A 21,924-nucleotide genomic window follows, 5' to 3' on the forward strand; every position below is an offset into this window, starting at 1 on the left:
AACGGGCTGCCTGGGTTGGTGGTCATGGCTGCAAGCTGCTAGAGTTCAGGAAGTGTCTGGACAGTGTGCTCAGATATAGGATTTGAATTTTGAATGTTGCTGTGTAGAGGTGTCCAGTCCAGGTGTTGGACTCAATGATCCTTACAGGATCAATCTAATGGGAGATTCCATGATTCTGGATCACAGACTTCTTCAACCATCCCTCAGAGCCAGGTGTGATAAAGCAGCAGAAAGTTCACAACCATGTCTGCAGCTTCTCTTCTAAGTACATCTTAGTGCGATCTATGTATGTAGGCACAGAATCATTCCAGTTATTTTGGCATGCTCTTCTTGTAGGTTGATGTTCACACATTGATGAAGATATTAACTACGGTATTGGCATTCGTTAGGGCTCTTGCACCACCTATCCTTCTGAAACACAGAAGCATTCGGGTTCTTTGAACATCATGAAGTAATTTTTATTGTTTGAATTAAAATAGTTCACAAAGTACAAATAGTGTAAGTCTTGAAAGCCTTTACATTTAAGTTTCTAGAAAATAGTTTTGTGGCTACCTCTGTCAAGTATTTCAAGTGACATTCAGCACGTTAGCTACATCAACAATATCATGGCTGAAAGTAAGAGCAAGACAGCTAATTCAAAACTGTAGTGATCTTTTCCTCAGAGCTCAAAGTATTTGGCCAGGTCTTGACTCACAGCTATTAGATTTTGTTCTCACTTGTGTCAGAACTGCATTTTGAAAAATCATTTTCCCAGATGCTTTACAGATTATTTCTTCTTCATCAAATTTCAGTTTTCAGTAGATATTTTTTAGGTCAGTATTAGATTTTAGCGCTCTAATTTCTATGGTGTTGTATGATCGTAATTACCATTAGTAATGCAGAGGAGAATTTCAAGCAAACATTACTCCTGTTCACTTTAATTAGTATGGAGCTAGCATGAACAATAGATTTATCAAAACATTTTCAGTCTTACCAAGAAAGACCCACTAATGAACTATTTATAGCACACTTGTATCTATTTTTGTCAGTGGTTAAGGACTGACTTAGGACAAATGGGTTAAAAAAACAGGAAATGTGGTTAAGTAAGTGGGTAATCTCTCCAGAGAGTTTCCAGTTTGCCTACACGTTCACATTTTCTTCTGAATGTGTTCTGAAAACAACACTAAGTACAGTACCTTGAAATCCATCTCCGCTTAAAGGAGGGAATGTTTCCAGCAATAGCAGGAAGTGGCCTAGAGAAAATTTTTATATTCTTTGTTCAATTCAAATGAGGCTCTGGAGTCACTGTCTGCTTTTTTTTCTGCTTTAATAGCATTGATTTGTTCATATTACATTTCACTTGGTTCAGAAGTATCAAATGCATCCATAAAAGTCTGTAAATATTGTAATTCCATCTTCAGTTCCACTTTAATTTTGAATAATGTCTTTCCTTCAACTTCACCCTTTTTTTCAGTTAGGGCTGTGCTCGTTTGTTAGTAATACTATGCACATATTTTTTTAATAATATATATAACTGTGTTTGGAGGTAGCAAAAGTAGTTCTGTGAATCAGATAAATAAATCTTACTGCGAAATAACAAAATTACTGACCATGCTTTTGGTATCCATTTAATTGCTCCAGGAGGTATTGTCTGTGTCTCGGAGAGAGCAGAAGCAATAACATTCACCTGAGGGTCATTCTTTGCACTGCTCATTATTTTTTTGACTGGGTGTAATTATTAGCTTTTTAAAAATCAATTCAAACATTATTCGAGTCAACAGGAGGAGAGAGTATAATAAATCGAGCAGCTTTAGTTGTGGTAAAGGCTGTGACCTGGTAGAGTTCTATTTTTAGAGTTACTGTCAGACATCAGTGTTTTACTGTTGGGATCTTTCAGTATACTGGAGATTTTTTTATCCAAGAAAAAGCAAAGTGTGATTAATATATATATATATATACTTATATATATATGTGTGTGTGTGTGTGTGTGTGTATATACATATATATATACTTTAGTAATTAGGAAAAAAAAGCTTGTATAACTACCTTAATTCAGAAAACAGGCCACTTGAAGTACCAGTATTTGAAGCTGATTTCCTATCAACCGTCTCTGAAGGCAGAAACCTGTTGTAAAGAGTAGAAGTGAGCTGCTTTGTTATGTCCATGGGGAAATTCCCAGTCACATCTCTACTTCTTTTTTTTTAATCTTTTTAACATCTGTGGGGTGTTGGGTTAGGTGATAACACTGTGTGGGTGGGGACACTTAGTAAAGTAGCATGACATACTCAGATACAAGTGCTGCAGTTCATGAAAGACTCATGTCTGCAAACAAGTTAGGTTTCTTTCTATTCCACGGTTAGGAGACTGTCTTGAAACCTGTAGGCTTCTTGGAAATTAGAAGACCATTTTTCTAAATGAAGTATTGTTTTCATCGCAGTAATTGGAAGTAGTAGCTAGCTATTACAATTATTTTCGGAAATATTAAATAATTCAGAGCATTTTCTAATGAAGCAAATCACAGTTCTTATTCTAGAAATGTGCAAAGTTTTCATCCATAAGATAAGTTTCATTCTTTCACTTTATACATATATTTGAATCAAATAGACTGTCAATCACATTAAATTTTCCCTTATTGTCGATGTTAGATTACTAAATCGTTTTGAGAAACAGCACTTTAATTCAAATGCATTCTTAGTGGTCCCAGGCATGCTCTTGGTCTCATTGATGGTACATGTAACCTTTTCATGTAATCCTGAATGTTTAATTCTAAATCCAAATTGTATATATACTTTTTTTTCTCCAAACCCAAGTGAAATACTGTCATTTCAAACTGTTTTATAACACCAACGTAATGCAAAACAATTTTTGCTATACAAACTTTGTGTTTCTGTAGCCCAAGTCTTTGAAATACTTTGTGTGTAAGTTATATTATAAATCATGTTTATTCAGAATGCTGCACATCCATTTTTCTTTGGACTTTTCTGTGCTGCCTCCCATTTGATTCATGGGATAGTCAATGGTTAGAGCTTCCTCGTGCTCTGGTCTCAGGCAGTCATCTGTAAGTACAGGAAACCTAGAGTTGTTCTGCAGGTCTCTTAAGGATTTGTGTTCCAGGGCATATTTGCACTGATTTATTTAAAGTCCTTCTAGTAGCTTATGTGCAGACAACATTAACCTCTCTGCTGACCTGCTGTGACCTCAGACAGCGTTTCACTTTTTAATGCCTCTTCCCCCTCCCACCCAATGTTTTACCTGTTTATAGTTTTAGTTTTCAAATAAGATATTATTTGGTTTGAGTCACAAGTAATGGGTAAGTCTAGGTTGGGTAGGAAAGTGAAATTCTGTAGTGTATTTTGTGCACTGGACGGCTCAGCTTGTCAGGACACATCAGTTGAGCCATCGGGTTCCTGAGAAGGCTCTGCCAAGTAGGATGGGTCTTGCTTGGTGTGTATGCAAAGTGAGGTCTGGAGTTACAAGATCTGCCATCATAAAAATAGGCTGCCGTCCTATGGGGTATCCAGTTCACCCATAGTGCTTTTTGTGTAAGGGGGAGTTCTTGGAGGAAAGAAAAACATCCTAACCGTACTAGAAATTGTGTCAGAATAGATAGTTAAAACAGTTGTTAAATACTGCCTCAGCAGCCAGAACCTGTAGGAAATTTAACAGTTAAAATCAGACTGTTTAAAGAAGTTACATCTTCTTTGTGGCTATCATTGAGTTTCTTTTTTACTGTGCACTACACAGCAGTGATTAACGACTTGCAATACATGTTTGCAGGTTTTTTTCCAGCAGTTCCATATAACAGGTTAAAAACTTAGAGAAGAGCTGAAGGAACTTAACTGACCATTCAGAGGATTCTGTGTGACAGATGTGAAGTTGCAGTACTGTATTTTTGAAGCTTGGTGATCAGCATTTCCTATATCAGCTCAGTTAAGCCTGGCAATAGGGTGTAATGAAATTGAAAATAATATATATATCAAATAAATGTAAAAGCAGGTACATTCCTTAAAATGGGGCAGTTGAAATGATTTTTTCTCTGTTTACCTTCCTTTTTATGTATTGTTATTCTTAAATTCACTGTCAGCATAGCAAAAACATCAGGTATCAAATGCAGGTAGGTACAAAAAACATTCGTCTTTCTGGATCGACAAATTCTGTTTGTTGTTATTTTTTGAGGAATGTTTTTATCAGAAAATAATCAGGCAAAAAAAAAGTTCTAGTTTTCAGACTAATTGACTGTTACTGGCATAACTTGCCAAATAGAACAATAAATTGTACAAATACTGCATACAATTGGATGGCTTTACAATTTGAAACTGTAGGCTCCCAGGCATCAATTTTCCTAGCTGTACCAAGTCATGTTCAGGCCTGAAGGCCAGCAAATTCAGTGCTCACTTTTCAGAGGCACTAAAAAAGTTGCTGCCATCAGAAGCAATTACTTGTCCAAGCAAGTACTGACCTCCTACTGAGGCCAGAATGCTCCCTGATGTTTCCTAAATTGGTGGCTCTGTGCCTGCCCAAGACTCATTTCTGTTTCAGTCTCTCAGAGTTTAGGTCAACTCACTCAGAAGAGGTCTGTTAGCTGGTCAGTGAGTAAAAAAATCATACGTTCACAGAATATGTGATGCACAGCTTCACAGTCCTCACAGCACTGTTAGCTTCAAATAAGATCCCCTTGTCACTGGAATTAAAACATGTCAAATCTAAGCTGCAAATGCACTTTCCTGTGTGTTTATGTTGCCCTAGCAGGATGACAACTCATTCCTTGAACTCGAGTTTTCTAGCCTGCAAAAGAGGTGAAAAATGTTTGGTATTCATATCCTCTTTTCTTACTCTTAGGATCATTTGAAGAACTGGGTTGGCTTCTGGCACATGCCAAAAAAAGCTTATCCTGTGGGTTCATCTGTAGCATGTGTGCAACGTTTGCTCTATTTGTGCGTGCAAGTGTTTTCAGCTTCTTTACATCTTAGAATTACGCATACGACATTGCAGTTCCAACTTTTGCATGCTTATTCAGTCACTTTGGAGGTTTCATAGTAGAATGCTGTCATCTAAGTACTTGGGGGAAGCATAGCTCTTAGAATTGCATGTGGGACAACTGGTAGCATTACACCCTCAGAACATCTCCTGAATGACTCCTGCACTGGCGGGCTAGAAGTTCAGTTTCTGTTAATCCGCAGAACCACAACTCTTCTTCCCTTTTCCTTTTCCCATAGTTCACACAGTCATCCTTGCTACTGCTTTACAGTATCATTGAAATTGCTCACAGATGTAGAGTTTCTGTCAGATTTCATTTGTAAAAATTTTAATCGACGGTGTAAATAGAAAATTAAGTTTAATTGATTAATTTGCTAGATGTTTTACCAGCAAAAAGTACGATGGAGGGCCCCAGATTGGAAGATGCTATTTTAAAGTTTGTCAGCCATTGTGATAGTTGATGGCTGAAACTGTCCTTCACTTTTACATCTTAAGTCTTCCCATCCATTTTTCTTTAGAGCATTAATGGCTCTTTGTTAATGGAAGCTAGAACTCTCCAGCAAGTCAGATTCTTAGATGTTAAGAATAGAGTGGGAGTGGACTGCATTTATGCTCTAACAGAATAATAACATTTTCCTGAGAGAAATTGCAAGGGCTTGTTGAGACTTTCTTTAACGCGTTTCTGTCAGAAGCTAGGAAACGGTATTGTATTTGTGCTTCAATAGTCTAAATAAGTGGTATAAGAATGTTATGTTTCACTTGATTAGCCTAATAGTTACAACCTACAGTTATATGCTGCATTACCTTTCAGTGCTGTATAATAGAACTGGCAACGCGGTGTCCCAAAAACTGTAATTGCGTGGGCTGCTGAGCAGTCGTAGAGAAAGCTGCACAAAAATTCTATTCTAGACAGAGTTTTTTTCATTTTGAAATGAATTTCACAACAAATTCACAGTTGGATGCCACTGCTTGTATTTCCACTGAATCATACTCCAGAAAAGTAATACTTTGCTTCAACAAAGCTTGCCACAAACAGTGCAGTGATATAAATCAGAAATTCGATATTTTCTAATTGTAGTTCAAAATATAGTATTGTTATTAACTATGCCTGCAGGTCCTGACATTCAGATATGTTTGGCTTTGTCTCTAAATGCAAAAATGAAAATCCTTCATAAAGAACAAAAAAGAAGGGCTGGAGGGGGAAATGCCCTTTTTACTCACACTCTATTCGTCTCCCAGATAGCAGTGGTTTTCATACCGCCACATATTAAATAGCAAAATGAGATCAAACCTGTTACATGGTTACATTTAGTTTCCAGCCTAAATTTACTGATGCTCCATTCTGTTATGCCTTTCTTTGTTGTTTCAGTAATGTTCTTCACCTCAGCTACTTTTCCTTTCCCTCCCTGACTACCTCCACTTACTGGCAATTTTGGAGTACAGATGCACCCTCTCTGGTTTAGCTTACCAAGACAGGATCTTTCAGACTATGAGGAGCTGCTGTTAAGGCAACAACAGCTTCATGTGCATGGACTACCTCTAAGCTGCATAGCTTTACTACTGTTATTAGCACAGTTTATTTTTAGTTCTTTGTTGTTAAATTGCAAAGCCCAACAAATTGAGGACATCTCTGAGCCTATGTTGAGCCTCCAGGTTCTGAAGACATAGCAGAACCTTAGGAAAACTTCGTTACTGCTAGATACTCGAACTGCAGCAAGAAGTAATCTTTAAGTTCCCAGCTCACCCTTTTGTCCAAGGACACATGCAAGGTAAAATCACTGAGGTTTTAGATAACAGTTTTATTTTAAAGCTGGGATGGGCTAGCATTGTACAGTAGTTACGCTATTGTCACTTTGTTTTTACTGTAGCTTCCTTCTCTATTCCATTTATGGTAATTTATGTAATCTGTTTCAGACAGAGATACCTAAAACCTGGTGCTGGTTTTGCTGACATTAGTATTTCGCATTTGTACAAATTAACAGTACCTCATCTTAGCCCCCATCTCTGTGACTGAGTTTTTAACTAATTTTGTTATTGAAGGTATCACACAGAGGTGATAGGCAACCTCCACTAGCACAGTCAAAAGCTGTTTAATTTGGATGCTCTCAGCGGCAGCAGCAGGCAGAATTAGCAGCTCCTGTGCAGAGCCAGGCTGCTTGAAAGCACACGAAGCATGCTACCTCAGGAGCTTTGGTGAGATGGGTTGGAAACGAGGATTCTTCCTTCGAACCACATCACCCTCTTATGCAGCCCACCTCGTTCAGTTTGTATGCATCCCAGCTTTTCACTCGCCTCCTTGATAACACTTCTCCCAGCTCAACCAGCTGGCCTCCTCTCTTTAGGACACGGACCTTCCCTCCCTGTTTTCACACAGCAGCCCCCCTCTCTGTACTTCCATTGCAGCTCCCAGCTGTACAAGAGTTGGAGTGTGTGAGAGTTGCTGCGTTGGAGAAGCAGCAGCTTAGTTCAAGAATATTACTTTGGCTGACTAATGAAAGCGCTCTAGCAGTGTTCAAGTATCCTTAGAAAAAGGGACTGTATAAGCCTTTATCTTGCATGGTGTTTGCACAAAAGAAAAGCATGCTGTTTCCACATGAAAGGTCCTCCTGTCACAAGATGAGGCTAGAAGGCAGCCAGGAGCTGAATACCACGTAGGTCTGCAGACTGAAATTAAGCTTTGCACCCTGAGTTTAACTGCAAACCAACCGCCAAATCTGCTCTGTACCTCTTGATGTGATTTGCATACCACTGTTTGGTGCCTTGTGGAGTTGTGTTTGGCTATGGGAGGTGATACAAACTTTATCCTCTGTGGTACGAAGCCTCTGAAGGATTTAAACTGGGGCAGAGTGAAGCAGGAGGAGAGCAGCAGCAGAGGAAAAGGAAGGGGGTGTTTCATTTCCACACATACCTGTTATCTTTTGGTGTGGTTCAAGTACTGGTGTGTAGCATCCTTACTTTGTTTTGCAGGTTACACGGGAGGAAAAAAAAGTTTCATAAAATTTCTGCTATTGCTTTATTCCTCCCTCCCTTCCTTCCTTGTTGCAAAAAAAATTACTAAGATAACGAGAAATTATACGCTTGCAACCTAGTGTGCTGTGTTGTTTGTTTTGTTATTGGTTACTGGAAATGGAAAGAGTGACAGATTTTTCAAGGAAGAGGATAAAGTTAGCAACAAGAGACATCAGAGACATTTTGGAATATGTCGGAAATGCTTGTTATTTTTTTAATTTACCTTTGACAGTTATTTGCATTTCTTCCCAAGTGAAAGTTGAACGTTCTGTCTAAAAAGGTTGCGACTCTTTTGTTTGTTCAGAAATAAACAGTAAAGTCGTCTTTGATGCTCGCCTCTCTGCCATGAGCTTTTGGAAAGAGGCTGTGTTGATACACAGATGTGGCTGCAGAGTTCAGCTACATGTTGTCAGCAGGTTGGAATAGGAGTTATTACCCAGCACTTCTCTCTCCACTTTCACCCAGACACTCTTGCATCCCTTAGGAGATCTGTGGCTGCTTCAGAAGGAGCCTTCCAATCTGAATTCTAGCCTGCATCATATCTCACAGTATAGACATAGGAAATATGCATTGGTACCTCCTGCAAGAAGGTCTTGTTTTCCTTTTGTCCTCCACTTATAAAATATTTGTCCATAATAATTGTCTAAGAAAGAACAAGTGTCTCCGTTTAGATCTTGTATCTTCTCGTAGGGTATCTCATTTTGATAAACTCAGATGCATCTTCTGTTTAAAGTGATTTTTCATAGGAGGGTCTGAGGAAAAGTGGAGTAAATAAAATGAACTAATTAAAAGTTTACTTTGTAATTTTTATAACAGCAGTGTTAATCACAGTGTGATGTCTGAGCTACGTGGTCTCACTAGTCTTTGTCCAAGGTTCTAATACTATACTATAATTCAGTTTACTGAAGGGAGCGATAGGGTCATTGAATGTTCTCTTGTGCTGGAGCAGTTGAAAATGGAAGTTGATCTGTCATGTGGATCAGTAACCTTCTCATTACTGCCTTTACACTTTCATTGTTTATATGTACTGTAATGAATTAAATGCTTTCTAATCTGTCTTTGTCTACAAAGTGAGCCACCAGAAAAGCAATCGAGGCAAATTTTATATTGTTGCCTATTTTGGATCTTCTAGATCTGAAATCTAGTTCTGCAAAGTTACTCCAGATCCACAGTAGCACAGGGGACTCAGAACCTGTCCTAACTGTGAAGCATACCCTGCTGAATGTCCTCCTGTTCAGAGTATGGTTTAAATTGACAATCATTTCATATGCTTGGGAAATAAATTGCTTGACTTGTTCACCTTCCCCAAGAGGAAATTTCTACTAAGAAAGATGTGACATCTTCTTAAGCTGTCATGAGTAATACCTTCTGAAGCACTTTCAGAGAAACAAAAATTCCTGCTATTTCTGTCTACAATAATAATAGATGGTTGCTTATGTAATGATATAAGGGTATAAAGCAGTGACAGTAAGCCCTTTTTCTTCCATTTCCTTAGAATTTACCAAGTTGTAGTGCATGTTCTCTGCCACAGTGCATGTCTTCCAGCAAGGCATCCAGAAGTTGTATCTTAACAATGCTAGGTTTTTATTAAATTGTACAGTGGTGAAATTGGGTTGCCAGAGAAGAATACTGAAACAGGAACCTGCTTTTGCTGTAGGGAAATGTGCCTTTCTCCATTTGATTTGAAAAAGGAAATAGACTAGTGGTGTGGCTATGGAACTTTCTCTTTCTGCCTCTGATTGCAAAAACTAGTGAAAGGAATGAAAAAAAAAAAAAAAAGAAGTACAGTATTGAACAGGAGATTGTTATGACTTTGTTGAGACAACAGAATGACGGTAATTAATTACCTTCTTTGTTTTTATTTTCAGGTGTCAGAAACTATTTGAAAGAAGCGTTAGTGAATATCATTGCCGTGCATGCAGAGGTGAGACAGCTTCAGATTGTTTGATGCTTACATTCATACAAATAATTTCACTGTACTGTGCTTGGTAAATTCTGTCTTTCGTACCTCAGAAAATCATCCGTCTGTTGAATGATCTTCATTATTGGTATAAGAGCTTTGGGTTAGTTTTAGCCAACCGGGTATGAAACTGCTAACTTTTTTAAAGGCAGAAAGTGATAAACAGTTCCTGTTTATCCTCAGTGACACTCTGTTATTCATTTTGGAGTATTTTATTCTTTCCACTCTCTGAAGAAGAAAGCCAAAATCTAAAGCAGAGTTCTTCCCTTTCCATACAGGGCAAGGAGAGAGACAGAGGGAGGAAGAGGGGGAGAAAGAGATGAAGATAATGCTCACTTTCTCTAATTAACTTTATTTTGCACAGCAAATAGAGAAAATCTTGTGTATCACTTTCAAAGAAATTTTCAGTTGTAGTGAAAAGGCAACGTGTACGTCCTATTCTTATACATAGGGTAAAAAGTGAAAAGCTAAATACAAATTCTTGTAGTCTCTGCATGACACAGCCTTCAAAATACTTAGGTACACAGTGGCTCATGACAGGGAATGTATGTTAAAATATATACATTATTAAAATAATAAGCTCATAGAATCACAGTTACTTGGTCTTTAATAGTAACATGCAGTTTCTTGCAGTACATTAAGTTGCAGCTTCTTCTACAGGCTCCTTCCTTCTGACCACCAAGAGTGTTTCGGATTACTGTTGTTCATGGTGTAAAGTGTTTGCAATTGTATCACTATGTGTTATCAGAAACAGCCCCAAAATACCTCTAATGGAGCTGTTCTACATCTCACATATATCTAAAACCTGGTAAGATTCACTTGAGGTTTTTGTTTTACACCTTCTTAAATTTAAAAAAATATATATAAAATAATCACAGTCCCATTAAATATTTTCCAAAAAGTTACTTTTATCACTCCTAACATTCTTGTTTGATTTTTTCAGTGTATACTCAAAGCAGTTTTCTGGCAAGCGTTAATGATTTTACCAAATGCTTTATAATGAAGAAGTAAACAAAAATACATGCCAACATGGCATTTGTTTGTTATCACAGTTTTTCAGCATAGTTAAAATTAATAAAAATGAGTTTTGTAGCTTCAGGACCACCTTTGACTTATTTAGCTAATCCTGTTAACAGATGTGCGTATTAAAATTATGCTACAGAAAGGCACGCTGTTTTCCTGGCTTAATTGAGACTGATTTTGGCCCAAATAGAGTGTTGCTTGGTAAATTTTGATACGTGAAATATTGCGGAAATATAAAAAAGTGTGTCAAGATATGACTCCTGTTTACGCTATTTTTTCTGGCAAAATTCTCTTAGCCGCGTAAGATTTAAGTTTAGTTCACAAGGCTGTGAGTTTCTGTAGTCTGAAACAGCAAAAAATAACCATCAGCTGAACAGCGAGCATGATCTGAAGTGGAAAGAAAACTGTTTTCCTGCCTTTGAATTTAAGTTTAACTGAAATCAAAATAAGGACACTGTATTGCAAATTTGTGATGATTCACTGTTGCTGAGAACTTTCTTTTTTTTTTCCTGGATTCTGTATAGTAACATCAAGAGTACTTGTTAGGGGCACAAATAATCTCTTCTCAGTAGAAAATCCGTACGTGTGTTCCTAGTACGCTGTGTTGAATTGCTCTGCGGTATTTGTTGCTGATTAAGATGACCCCTTTACAAATTATTGTGTTGGGGTTTTTTTCACTGTACCACTAAGTATGTCAGTTGCCCTGCTTGTGTGGGCCAAAACACAAAAGTAGGCTGTGTGTTGAAGTAGCGGTGGTAACAGTGTTATACATCGGTCACTCTGAAAGTAATGCCTCCTATTTATTTCACTGGAAACTACAACAGATAGAAAAAAGTGCGATAAGACTATTTGATAGAGCAAATTGTCAGCTAAAAAACACCATTTTTCAACACAGCCATTAGCAGTAGCTCTACGTTTTCTCCAGTGATAAGCGAGAGCCTGCATGCCACTGTCATAAAAATCTGCACCAACAGAGGTGACCCACTGGCACTGTCACCACTGCTGAAATGCACCACCCCACTGCCTCACTGTGCTCACATCCACCATCTGGTCTCTGTAAAGATTCAGCAAGTGCCGCTGAATGCCACTGGTTGTCCTTTTTTACACAAGAAGGAATTCAGTTCCACGCTTACACTTCATATGCACTTCCATGTCAGATGCCATTCTGTCAGACTGCCCCTCTGCTGCCATCTGTCACACAGCATCACAACATGTAATGGAGTATCAGTGAGAAGGTTCAGCCTCTACTGCCATACCACCAACACTGTGGAGGCATTACTTTTGGAGCAGCCCTCATATATGTGATCAGCTTATTTAGTCTGTGGTGCAAATTGCCCTTTCAGAAAAGACTTTACAGGGCTCCAATATATAATTCATTTCTGAAATCAATGGAAATTGATAAGAAATTATATATTCATTTTTGCTTCCTTTAATTTATTTCTGCATACATGTATGAATATCTTCTTTTAATTACTACATTTCCTTGTCTGACACTATTCAAGGAAAAACATTTGACTACTTAATCATTTAGGTTTTTTTAAAGCAGAAATCAGGGAAGCATTTCTTAAAAATTCTGTCCAGTTCATTTTCTTTCTTTTACCACTCTAGTCACGTTATCTTCAGGATCTTTTCTCATCTTTTCCCCCAACCTTATACAGTTTTAATGCAGCTTTATCTTTACCTGTAAGTTCATGATCTGTTTAACCTATAATCTCACTTCCTCCTGTGTTCCAGTCTCTTGGCTTGCGTTTTCTCCAGTGCTAAGTAGAATGCCATACTTTAATTCACCAACAATTTCTCACTTCTTTAATGTAAGCTTTAAGGAAGACAGTTAGTTCAGGTTTTTCTTGAGGCATCGATCTGACAATTAATTCTGTGGTGATGGTGATGCTATGCTGCAGTTGCTGTTCTGAACCTCAAATGGCGGATCCAAGCATCACTTTAAAAAGTTGTACAAATAAATAGTGTAAAGGGACGTCTTATTGCATGGAAAAAAACAAACAAACTGTAGCATGTAAATGTCTTTGCCTGGAAATTAGCAACTCTCAGTAGGGGAAAAATATCTGAATGAAAAGCCACCATTATACTCGCAAACCTTTTCAAAGACTCATCTCCACCAGAGAGCAACAAGACACTCGCCATTTGACTGTGATGAGGCAAGTGTGCAGCTGAGACTTTGCCACATCTAAAGGGTTCTAAAAGAAATTGTGAAATGCTTTTTTAAAACGTTGCTGAATGCATAATCAGGTCAGTCGGTAACCCAGTCCTGCATTAAAGGTGCAATCCACAAAGCAGTCTATCTGCAGTGACCTGACTACCTGCGTGCATGGTGTGAGAGCAGATATTTTGTTATCTCAGTGCTTGTAGGCACTGCAAGAAAGTTGTCCTTATCATATACTACATAGCTGACATTACTACTAGCAGAGGTGTTTGGTTAAAGCAGGGGGCTAGTGCCAAAAGAAATGCTTCAGGTTCCTGTTACTTTGAAATTGCTTTGTATATAAACAGTGGTCCTTTCAATCAAAGCATTTAATGGTGTTTTTTTAACAAAATGTTACTTCATAAAACGTTTCTTTTAATATAGGTAATGTGCTCATGATTCTCGTTTTATAAAAATCAGGTGTTTACCATTTCCAAAGATTTAGTTCCTCGGGTAATGTCAAGGATTGTAGAAGCAGTCTCTGAAGAACTGAGTCGGCTGATGCAGTGTGTTTCATCGTTCAGCAAAAATGGAGCTTTACAGGTAGCTGAATACTTTGTTAAACTTCAAACATTGAAGTTTAGAACAGAAGATAACAGAGCGGTATAACCTGTGTCTTTGTTGGTTTTATTGTAGCAGTGAAAACGAGGTAAAAGATTAGGACACTGCAACCTCTTTCTAAGATTAATGGATAAATACCCTTTGGGGTATTAGTTCATGGGTTTAGATATATTTTAGCATTCTCTTTATGTCCAAGTGCATAAAGGGTTACCCATATCCTATGAGATAAAAATCATTATAGAATCATAAGAGGGCTCTAAGTTGAAGGGACCTTTAAAGATCACCTAGTCCAACCACTTGCCATGGGCAGGAACATCTGTCACTAGATCAAGCTGCCCAAACTACCAGAATGATATCTGCTTGAAATGTTAATGAACTATCTTTGTCTTGTCACAGTTTTTTTTTTTAAAGAGAAAAGGAACAAGTTTATGACATTTTGACATTTAAAATCTTGAAAATGCCATGGGGTAGGATCCTGTAGGTCTCAGCAGAACTGATCAGTTGCCCGATTGCTATTTCTGTACAACAGCTACCCTTACCCTGCCCTCTTCATTTGTGACGGAACTGGTAGTTTTATTTACTACTGAATAAGTTCTAAAGGATTCTATAAGAAAGATAGAAAAAAATATATAAGTATTAGAAAGCAAATCTCATTGATTTAATGATTGCTGTCACTGTAACAAGCAGGAAGACCCAACCCCCATTTTTTATTGTCCGTGACAGCATTCTTACATTATCATGGGAAAATAAGTAACCAAATGAAAGCCTTATTTTCCAATTGCTGTTAGTAATTGCGTGTAACAGACAATTAACAAAGGAAGATGACAGCCAAATAAGATTTACTTACTTACAAATAAGATTTACTGCTAGTTTAAAACAGTATCAGTGAACAGCAACGAAGATGCCTGTGTATCATTTTTGTTCGACTAGATGACCCATCATATGAACTCGCTGCCTAAACCCATAAATAAAGGGAATTTCTCTCCCTTCTCTAAATTACTCTTCCTTTTCTGTTCTTCTGAACACTGTAAATCTGTGTCACTCGAGGCAGTCAACAGCATCATGGGAGTCATCTCGGCCTGGTCAGAATGACGAAGAGACCTGTTCCCTAAAAGAAGTCTGAATCTGTATATCCATATCAAATGGCCCATATTTTCACAAGATTTGCCTTCACACCATGGTTTTTTTTAGGCTGTCCCACAGTACTGGAGTTGGACTTAATGATCCTTGTGCATGCCTTCCAACTCAAAACATTCTACTGCTATCTCCTAGAACTTAGGAAGAACTCCAAAATCACATGTGTAGGACTTGAGTCTCAAGTCCCAGACTGTTCTACTTGGAGTACTGTGCAGAAAAAGGTGAAACATTCTGTGGTGAGAAAAGCATTTCTTATGGGTATAAAATCGGTGGGTAGCTATCTTGTACTTTGTGCCAGAATGTTCTGGCACAAAAAGAAAGTATTAATCTCTTGGCTTTCTCCCTAGGGGAGAGATAAGGAGAAGATATGAAAACCAAAACTTTTAGTTGGAATCAGAATTAAGTGTCTATGTTGCATGATAAAAGTTTTGTTTTGGAAAAGCAATATAATATAAATTTGGTTTAAATTACAGATCTATAGATCTGTAATTACTAACTGGATTAAATTGTAAATTGTACCTTCACGATGAAGAACTGAATCTGAATTTGGATGAAATTCAGTTTATAATTTAAATGAAATGCTTGATCACTTTCAGAATATTTTTGTTCGACATTAAATTTCTGTGATGAGAACAATTATTTTTCAAAGACTGAAGGAAGATATAGGCAAGTTGGTTAATCTTTGACTTCATTATCTACCATTATGTATGGTGGAGAATGGTGTAGGTGAAAATCATCATAGGATCAAAGAATGGCTTAGGTTGGAGTGAACCTTAAGGATCATCTAGTTCCAACGCCCTGTGATGTACGTAGACAAGTTGAACCATGCAGGAGTGACATCCCCAAGCTTATGTGCCCACCAGGTGACAGACAAGAAGCAGACCAGAACCATTCTACTTCCTCATCTAATAGAAAAAAAAAAATAATTCAGCAGCAAAGCCAAGAATAAAACATGTATTGACAGACTTTTGTACTCCCATTTCCTTCCTCCCTGGGCAAGCCATACAGTAAAAAGTCAAGCTCAGTGTATTATGTTTTGTTTTACTTTGCTCTGTTTTTAAGATAGCATCCCTCTCCCTTTCTATCACAGAACTGAAAAGACAGAGCAAAATCAAAGCTTTATTACTGTTACTGGGAGACAAACCAATGTTTTTAGGCTGCTGCACAGTGACTGTACATGCCGTTTGACTTGAATCAAAAGTATGAAATTTATTGTGGCCTCCTAACTGACAAAGCAGCGTGGCAACCAGAAATACAGGAAATGAACTGTTGCAGGCCGAGGCTACTCACTGCTGTAGCACGTCTTAGTTTTTGCTTCTAAGAAAGATAAAGGTTTGGGACAGTGGTATTCTCTTGATCAGAAGACGTTATGTCATTGTTTCAGTACTTGTATTTCTGTCTTTAGGCAAGACTTGAAATCTGTGCTTTGAGGGATACGGTGGCCATATATCTAACTCCTGAAAGCAAGTAAGTTCTGCTGCATTTTCTGCTGTTCCACTGTAATGGAATCCTTTGTAAACATGCAAAAATACATGATGTGTAAATTAAGGATTTTCAAAAGATTGGTTCAAGTATGTGATATACTACATATATATGTAGAAAATTAATTACTTCTAAAGGCTTATCAGTTGATTTGAATTTGTGAACACAAACCAGGTATTCCTCATCCTTATTAAATGAGAGGTGAGAAAAAAAACCACAGACTTCTTAGTTGACTTGCTAAAGAAACTGGTGTTATAGCAAAAACAATTGTCACTGAGTTTCATCCCATTTATCTTAAAGCACACCACCAAGAGTCTGCCAGCCACTTCAAGGAGGGTGTAGAACCAGAGACTAATAGGATCCTCTTACAAGGACATGGAGAATAGGGCTTTCCACAAGCTTGTATATTCTCCTCCTTTTTGAATGAAAACCTTCAAAAGGCTTTTAGCAATTTGTCAGTGAGGTGCAAGACCATAGATAAGTACTGAAGGACATGCTCACACATACAGTAGTATAATGGAGAAAGAAAAGCGTTAGCAGCATCAGTGGTTGATGTAGTCAAGGCATGTAAAAATACAAACCATTATAGATGTCGGCAGTTTTGAGTAAAGCTGATTAATTGATGCTTCTGAGTATTTTGGGGTCTGAATACAGATGTGTTCATTCATTGTTTTTTCAGTTGCCCACACTTTTGTTAGGATTAACGTTACATGCTCCCGCAGATCGCAGTTCAGTCTTCTTATCTGATCAGTATTTTGTAGGAGACATCACAGGAATTGAGGCCCTGATATGTCTTTATATCACACATGATGGTATTCTGTGGTGTCATTGATTTCAATTTCAGAAAACTTGCTTCCCTGTTCTGATTGTCTGACAGCGATGTAGACCTACATGTAAGCTATTTGGCACCAGCTCATATTGAATAAAATTAAATTGCTGTTGACTCTCATCAATATATGATTCAGCAGAGTGAACTGTGCAAGCTGGAGCTTCATATTTGCCTCTTTATTTCTGGACTCTTCACTGGTTGTAGTTGGCATAAAGTCACCGTTTTAATTTTGTTGAGAAGATTAAATCAATCTGTGCAGGAATTGCATCATTCCCTGCACTTCTATTCCACATCTGTTGCTCAGAGAGGTGTGAAACTGCCTTCCTTGGAGATGGCCAGAATTTGAATTGGCCTCAAGAAACCTCCTGTATCCTCAGAGTTCTCCGTAATTTGAAAAGATGGTTGGACCAAGAAACCTTCAGTATGTTTTAGGTACAAGGCAGGCTAGCAACTATCTGTAATTTTTCAAGGGTTTGCAGTGCCAGGCACTGTTTTAAATCAGTGGCAGATTGAACATTTCCTGTTTGCATCTGTTGTACTTCATATTAGGAGAGTTGAGAGGCCTGCTTGAGCCCATGGCCACTTTGTTTAATTTGCACACGAGTGTCAAGTGCTAAGCTAACAAACTGAAAGGTGAGACTTGTGCCAGCGGAATATGAGTATTTTTGTTTTTCTCGCAGCTCAAGCTTTAAGCAAGCTTTGGAAGCCTTGCCTCAGCTCTCAAGTGGAGCTGACAAAAAGTGAGTATACTGCACCTTCTTGTCTTTCTTCTGCTTTCTGGAGACACTTTCATATCAGAGCTTTACTAGAAGAGGGTTAACTCTCACTGCATTTGACCCTTTGGATTTACAGTGCAGAAGGCTCTTCAGACAGTGTTAAAAATTATCTATTTAGATAATTCTTCTAATTCATCATATTTCATTCATTGTGGCCTATTAATTTATACAGAGGAGCCAATGGCTTTGTAGCATATGTCACTTTCTCATTCTAGTCTTATCAATTCTCTGTAGTTTTATATTTATTTTATAATTTCATTTCATTTTAACCTTTCGTGCTGATTTTAGTTTCTGTGAGGTCCATTGTCTTGTCTTACTGAATTTAACAGCAATAAAGAAAATACCAAGTAGCAAAGTGCAAGTTTTTGGTGGCTGATATTTAGGCAGCTCTCAAAACTGGCTTGCTTCATTTTAGAAACAAGAAGAGTCTATTGTTCTGTCTTAACATCAGGAGGAGGCATTTGGGGTTCTTACTTCCCCACCACAGCAAACTTTGAGAACCAAGCTGCTGCACTGCACTAAGTATAGTATTTGTTAGTTTATTTTACAAGAATAGCTTAATAAAGAATAATATGGTAAAACTAGGATAGATTTGTCTGAAGCATATTAGAAAAAAGTAGAGCTGCTTTGTACAACCTGTGGTTCACAAACAGTCTTCTCCCAGATGTCTTCTGTCTATTCAAAACTACCCTTCACAAGACTTAAGAAGTCTAAAGATACCTTTTTGCTGTCCTACTCTGCCTAATTAAAGACAGGAATCAGTTTTGAGGCAGTTCTTTCAACTCAGACTTTCCACAACACCAGTAGGCTTGTTTGTTTTTTGATTTATATTTTTTCCTTAGTCACAAGGACAGATGAAAATCAAGAACTCCTTCGTTTTTACATTTGTCACAGAGTTCTGAGCCTTAGCATAAACCTTGTTGCATTTCTCAGGTTGCTAGAAGACAATTGTCATCATCCCACACAGCTCATTATAATCTACGTGTATTTATGTTAAATAATACACATTTATGCACTGATTTGGAGCTGATCGTTTCTGTTTATTCAGTCATTAGTGTGATACTAAATGATGAGTGTGGCCATATGCATCTTCCAAAAGGCTTTCTGAAGAAGTAGATGCTGATTTTTGTGGTGCAAGTTGTTCTTGTTTTGTGTTGGATTTTTTTTAATTGACATTCAGTATAATTTATTCTGTTACTGGCTGTTTAGTAATCAAACTGTAGTCTGAGAGCTATAATAAATATCATCCATTGTACCATGTACCCTTTTGGCAACAAACTATTGCTATTGTCCAAAATGAGCTCACACATACTTTGTTACCTAGAAAGATTAAAGGCATACATTTGCCAGTGAATTAATAATTCTCCTGAAGCAGCCATTCCATTTCTGATCTTTCAGCCATGATCCTTAACAGGAATCTGTGGAATACCTCTCAGGGGCAACTCACATTTGCAATTCAGCTGCAAGCTAAGAGCCTTAGCTGTAATAGGAATACAGGTTTTATGGCATATAGTCTGACAGCTGTCTCACAGAAGTATTGTATGATTCTCTCTACTACTTCTTTTGCCATTGTAGTTTGCATATGTATTTCTTTAAGGAAAATGGTCTTCATGAGGATTGAATGGCACATAAAGGCCTATTTTATAGCCTTGATAGAAACTATGTAGTTGTGTGCGTCCCCTCCTCTCATCACAGATCATCCCAATGTAGTTGCTGTATTTCTAAATATCTGTAAGATTAAGATATTTAAACCTGGTCTAATTCTAGGCACTTTAAGCAGGCAATGCATTTGAAGTCATGGACAGAATAGCTAAAATATTTGGCAATTGTTCACTTTTCAGAATCTGCAGAAGTTGTAAATAATTTCCTTTTACAGGTTGTTAGAAGAGCTGTTAAACAAATTTAAAAGCAGCATGCACTTGCAGCTGACCTGTTTTCAAACGTCTTCATCAGCAATGATAAAAACATAGACATCAACACAACACAGGCAACTCAACAGATGAACATCTGAACGTCAGTAAATGTCACCCATTTTTCTGTACTACTTGGATTCCTTTGAAGGCCCTGAGGAAATCAGAAGGAATTTCATTGAAAAAGAAATGATGAGATCCAACTCTGAGTAATGGCATGAGGTATCCTGCTGAGTGAGAGTTCTCTTCATAATTATCTTGACAAAATGGTTTTCTGTCTACTGTATTTCATTCGGTGGAAGGGACTAAGTTTTGTTTACATACACTCTTCTTGGCTGTATGTTCATGAAGAAACCTTTATTTATTTATGTGCTGTAATCTCAGTTTCATTTGTTAAAAATACGTTTGAATGTATTTCTAGCAACTGTCGCCTTAAATTTGAGTATTACACGTGCTGCTCGGTGTTTCAATCTGTTACTTTCTAGATGTAGAGCAGTGCTGATGTTAATGACTGGAAGACTCAGCTTCTGCAAATTGAGAAGTATTCTATAAAGATTACAACCTACAGGTGATTAATAAGTATTCAGATACTATATGCTGGAGGACACTGCTATTTCTGTGCTTAACATTGATCAACTTTTTTTCCTGCTATCATCTGAAGTTTTAGTGATCAGTAAGTCTGATTTCTTGGAAGGTTTTTCTTTTCTTTTTTCTTTTTATCTGGACAGATCTTCCTTTGTCTTTAGTGTTTCCCTTCTGTTTGAGTACAGGTGTTAACATTCACAATTGAAATAAGCTTTCTTGTCATTGGCCATTAACAGAAGAGTGCTCTGAGTTTGAGATTAGCAGATGCTGTTTAAAATATTTAAGCATATTTAAAAATATTCTTTAGTATTAAGAATTATAATAGTAAGCACTTCTGACTGTGCTAGGTAAGCTAAGGTGGAGCACAATATGTCATTGTTTTTGCTATTTAATTTTCATTCTTTTTATCTCTTCTTGTTCTTACAGTCTTTCTACCACTGTCTTCCCCTTCTGTCTTGTTATTCAGTCTTCACCACTGCTTACTGAATTTGTTTGGAGGTGAACAGGACAAGAACAGTTTTGCTGCTATTAGCTTACAGTTACCCAGAGTTTAAGATCTGGCTTCCCAACAAAGAAGTAGGACCAGATTTGACATTTGACAAAATGATGCTCATTTTGAGATGCGATAAAACATGGAGGAAGCAACTAATATAAAGTGGTCTTGTGGCATGGGGTGGGTTTAATTTTAACACTGAAATCACACATTAAGTAAAACATGCAGAAATGATGTATTCTTTCTATACTTACAGAAACTGTGCATTGAGTTATCAATTATGTCAGCTTTTGTCTTTTGCCAGTCTAGTTACACGCTTTAAAAATGCAACACACAGTTCCAGTAATTATGAAATGCTGTGAAAAAAACAGCTTGATACTGATGTATTTACTCGTTAAAAACTGTGTATATGTAATAATAGAGTGTTGAATGGATGTTTGAAATTTCAAACATATGTTGTTAGTGGATTAACAAGGAGAGTCGTTAAACATCTAAAACAGTGTTGTTTTGTTAAGCGTTGTCTGTTTGAAGCTGGTAGTGGTCTCAGCTTCTGGTATGAACTGAAGTAATTAGTTTGATTGTAAAGGGTTACTTTCAAAATAATAAAGTATTAGGAAAGATCATTATAAGCTTTTCCTGAATTCTTTGCTTTCCAAGAAATGTGATTTCTTTATGAAGTTTACCAGGGTCTGTATTTTCTAGATCTGTATCAGAAATGCTCCTAAGTATTGAACACTTAACTCACTGTCTGTGCTAATGGAATAGAAGTCTGGGCATTTTGTATGGTAACATCATTCTATTGCATCACCTTGCTGCTTGTGTTTAAAACCTGAGATCTTTCAGATGTTAGCATCCAGTTGCCTTGCTGAGGTACACTGTGGAACACATCACAAACAGCAAACAAGAATAACATGTGAAGAATCAAAATGCTGCTTGAATTCAACCTGATTTGAGGTAAATGCTGGTGGTCAAGTCAGAGCACCGGATCTCCATGAATCCAGCA

At 37.5% G+C, this 21,924-nt stretch overlaps 1 protein-coding gene across 5 annotated transcripts in view; it reads left to right on the plus strand.

Moving 5' to 3' along the window:
- Window positions 1–21,548, plus strand: part of EXOC2 (exocyst complex component 2) — a 121,401-nt gene extending 99,853 nt beyond the window's left edge. For 2 of the 5 annotated variants that reach the window (XM_072329228.1, XM_072329229.1), the window contains exons 24-28: window positions 9,834–9,889; window positions 13,569–13,691; window positions 16,252–16,313; window positions 17,838–17,897; window positions 19,810–21,548. In XM_072329228.1, the coding sequence (XP_072185329.1) occupies window positions 9,834–9,889; window positions 13,569–13,691; window positions 16,252–16,313; window positions 17,838–17,897; window positions 19,810–19,903 (395 nt within the window). In that variant the 3' untranslated portion in view covers window positions 19,904–21,548. The remainder of the gene's footprint in view (window positions 1–9,833; window positions 9,890–13,568; window positions 13,692–16,251; window positions 16,314–17,837; window positions 17,898–19,809) is intronic. The other 3 variants (XR_011902843.1, XR_011902844.1, XR_011902845.1) reach the window with 3 other exon arrangements.
- The last annotated feature ends 376 nt before the right edge of the window (window positions 21,549–21,924 follow it).

This window comes from Excalfactoria chinensis, chromosome 2 (assembly GCF_039878825.1).
Source record: "Excalfactoria chinensis isolate bCotChi1 chromosome 2, bCotChi1.hap2, whole genome shotgun sequence".
Lineage (NCBI taxonomy): Eukaryota > Metazoa > Chordata > Aves > Galliformes > Phasianidae > Excalfactoria > Excalfactoria chinensis.